The sequence below is a fragment of the Chrysochloris asiatica genome, unplaced genomic scaffold (assembly GCF_000296735.1).
Source record: "Chrysochloris asiatica unplaced genomic scaffold, ChrAsi1.0 scaffold00532, whole genome shotgun sequence".
In the NCBI taxonomy this organism is placed as follows: Eukaryota; Metazoa; Chordata; class Mammalia; order Afrosoricida; family Chrysochloridae; genus Chrysochloris; species Chrysochloris asiatica.
In genome coordinates this window covers 1-2,159 of record NW_006409050.1, presented here as the reverse complement: position 1 = coordinate 2,159, position 2,159 = coordinate 1, and the positions used below count along the sequence as shown (strand labels likewise).

Here is a 2,159-nt window from a genome sequence, read left to right as displayed (position 1 = left end):
TAGTAAACCATGTGACTGTCAGAATCAAAAGGCTAATACCAGTACATTTTAGCTCACTAATGCCTAGGATATCAATCTCTCTGTGTTCCATTTCATTTTTGACAGCTTCCAATTTTCCTAGATTCATACTTTTTACAATCCATATACCGATTATTAATGGATGTTTGTTTATAGCTCTTTCTCCTCAGTTTGAGTTATACCATCAGCAAATAAAGGTCCTTAGAACTTTAGTCCAGTAGTGTCATCATGGTCAAGTCTCCTTTGAGGTGGCAGCTCTTCCGCCTTGGTGTTTTGAGTGCCTTCCAACCTGAGGGACTCATCTTCTGGCACTATGTCTGACAATGTTGTGCTGCTGCTCATACTGTCTTCATTTTCCAGTGTTCTATAGCTGACAGTCTTCTGCTGCTCTTCTGAAGGTTTCCAATGGCTCAATATTCCAATGGCAAAAGTAGTCTGCCTCTCCTTCTTCCTAGTCTGTCTTATTCTGGAAGCTGAGCTGAAACCCGCCCACCATGGGTGACATATGTTACAGCACCACAACAACAGGCAAGTCACCACTATAAGACAAACTCACAGATGAGTGACGGTTCTGGGTCATCTTTCCTGTATTTCATTTTATGAAGGAAAATATTGCTGGTTTTTTTTTGTTTTTTTTTTTTTAATTTCCCTCTTTCTTACATAAAAGGTAGTAGTAGTTAAGTACCATGGAGTCAATTCCAACCCATAGTGACCCAGTATAGGGTTTCCAAGGAGCAGCTGGTGAGCTTGAACCACTGACCTTGCAGTTCAAATGACTTTGCAGTGTGACGCATTAACCCCCGGCACCACCCCAGGACTCCTACATAGAAGGTAGCATGCTTTATATCCACTTTTATTTTCACTTGACATTATCTCCTGGTAATTCTTCCATGCTAGTTTATGGAGATCTTTTTTCATTAATTTACATCAGTTTATGATACCTTTTAAGTCATAGTTTGCTCTATAACATATGTTGTATTATATAATTTAGTTTATTAATCAGTCTATTTTATTTAAACAATTAGAGAGTGTTGAATATTTTACAGTTACAAATAATGCTATAATAATCTCAAGGCATATACATTGTTCTAGCAATATAACTTACCTACAAAAATTAGAGAAATAGCAATTATATTTTATGTCTAGAAATATTAATGAAATGATATGATGTATTCGACACATACCCATCAAGAGTGTCCTTACACATTTTGCATTGAGCCTTACAAATGACAATTTTCTTATAATATTAAAGTACAAGAAAATTGCCATACACTTGCACAATTGCTTTTCACTTGCTATAAATTTGAAATCTTGTGATTTCCGAATAGCTCTATCTTTCTATTTAATGGCCTAAATGCATCTCTTTTATAGCACTTGATGAAGTACCAGAAGAAAATCTTATGCTTGAGAAACAAAGTGCTCCCAAAGAGGAAAAACATAAATGTAAGTATAATAATTAATCGATACTCAAAAATATTTTAAATTAGGCTTATCAGAAGATTTTTCCCTTGCATGTGTTTGAGCATATATTTTATAGAAATGTTACACATTGAACACAAATGCAAATACCCTTGGTGAGTTTTCTACCAAGACACTCCTGCCAGATAACAGGTTATGAGGGCTAAGTGGCCACACTACCGTCAATCTGGACCTAACAGCCCTAAAACATGTAAGTGCTGTTCACTCTAACCTTCAAAAGCAACACTTTTTGATACATTGTGGTTGGACTTACTGTCTCGTAACTATAGGTCTTGTGATCAATAACTGTATATACCCATTAACAAACTAGAAGTTTTCTCTTATTGAGTGTGTACTGTTCAACCATTCAGCTAACTGGCCTGTACTTTAGCAGGTCTAAAGGCTCTATGGGCACCTCTTACCTGTAGCATTGTTGCGCTTCTGCAGGGACCAATTAGTGAATTCTACAAGGTTGCTGAGACCTGTGTCTCAAATGACAAATGTGGATCAGTATAACGACAAACTGGGTTAGGTCTATTGTAGGACCTTGACAAGATCATATTGGTTGGTGGCCCACTGAAAGGTAGCAGCCTTTCTGGTAACCTAAGGAGCTCTGGCAGCATAGTGGTTATGAATCAAATTGCTAAGCTCACGGTCAGTAGTTCAAAGCTACTAGCAGTTCC

At 37.2% G+C, this 2,159-nt stretch overlaps 1 protein-coding gene across 1 annotated transcript in view; it reads left to right on the top strand.

Moving 5' to 3' along the window:
• The window catches only part of LOC102819007 (putative leucine-rich repeat-containing protein DDB_G0290503-like), a gene marked incomplete at its 3' end in the record, with an annotated part of 310,097 nt that extends 308,636 nt beyond the window's left edge, over nucleotides 1-1,461 (top strand). Inside the window, exon 23 of the mRNA XM_006877591.1 lies at nucleotides 1,390-1,461. Coding sequence (XP_006877653.1) covers nucleotides 1,390-1,461 — 72 coding nt within the window. The remainder of the gene's footprint in view (nucleotides 1-1,389) is intronic.
• Nucleotides 1,462-2,159: the final 698 nt, after the last annotated feature.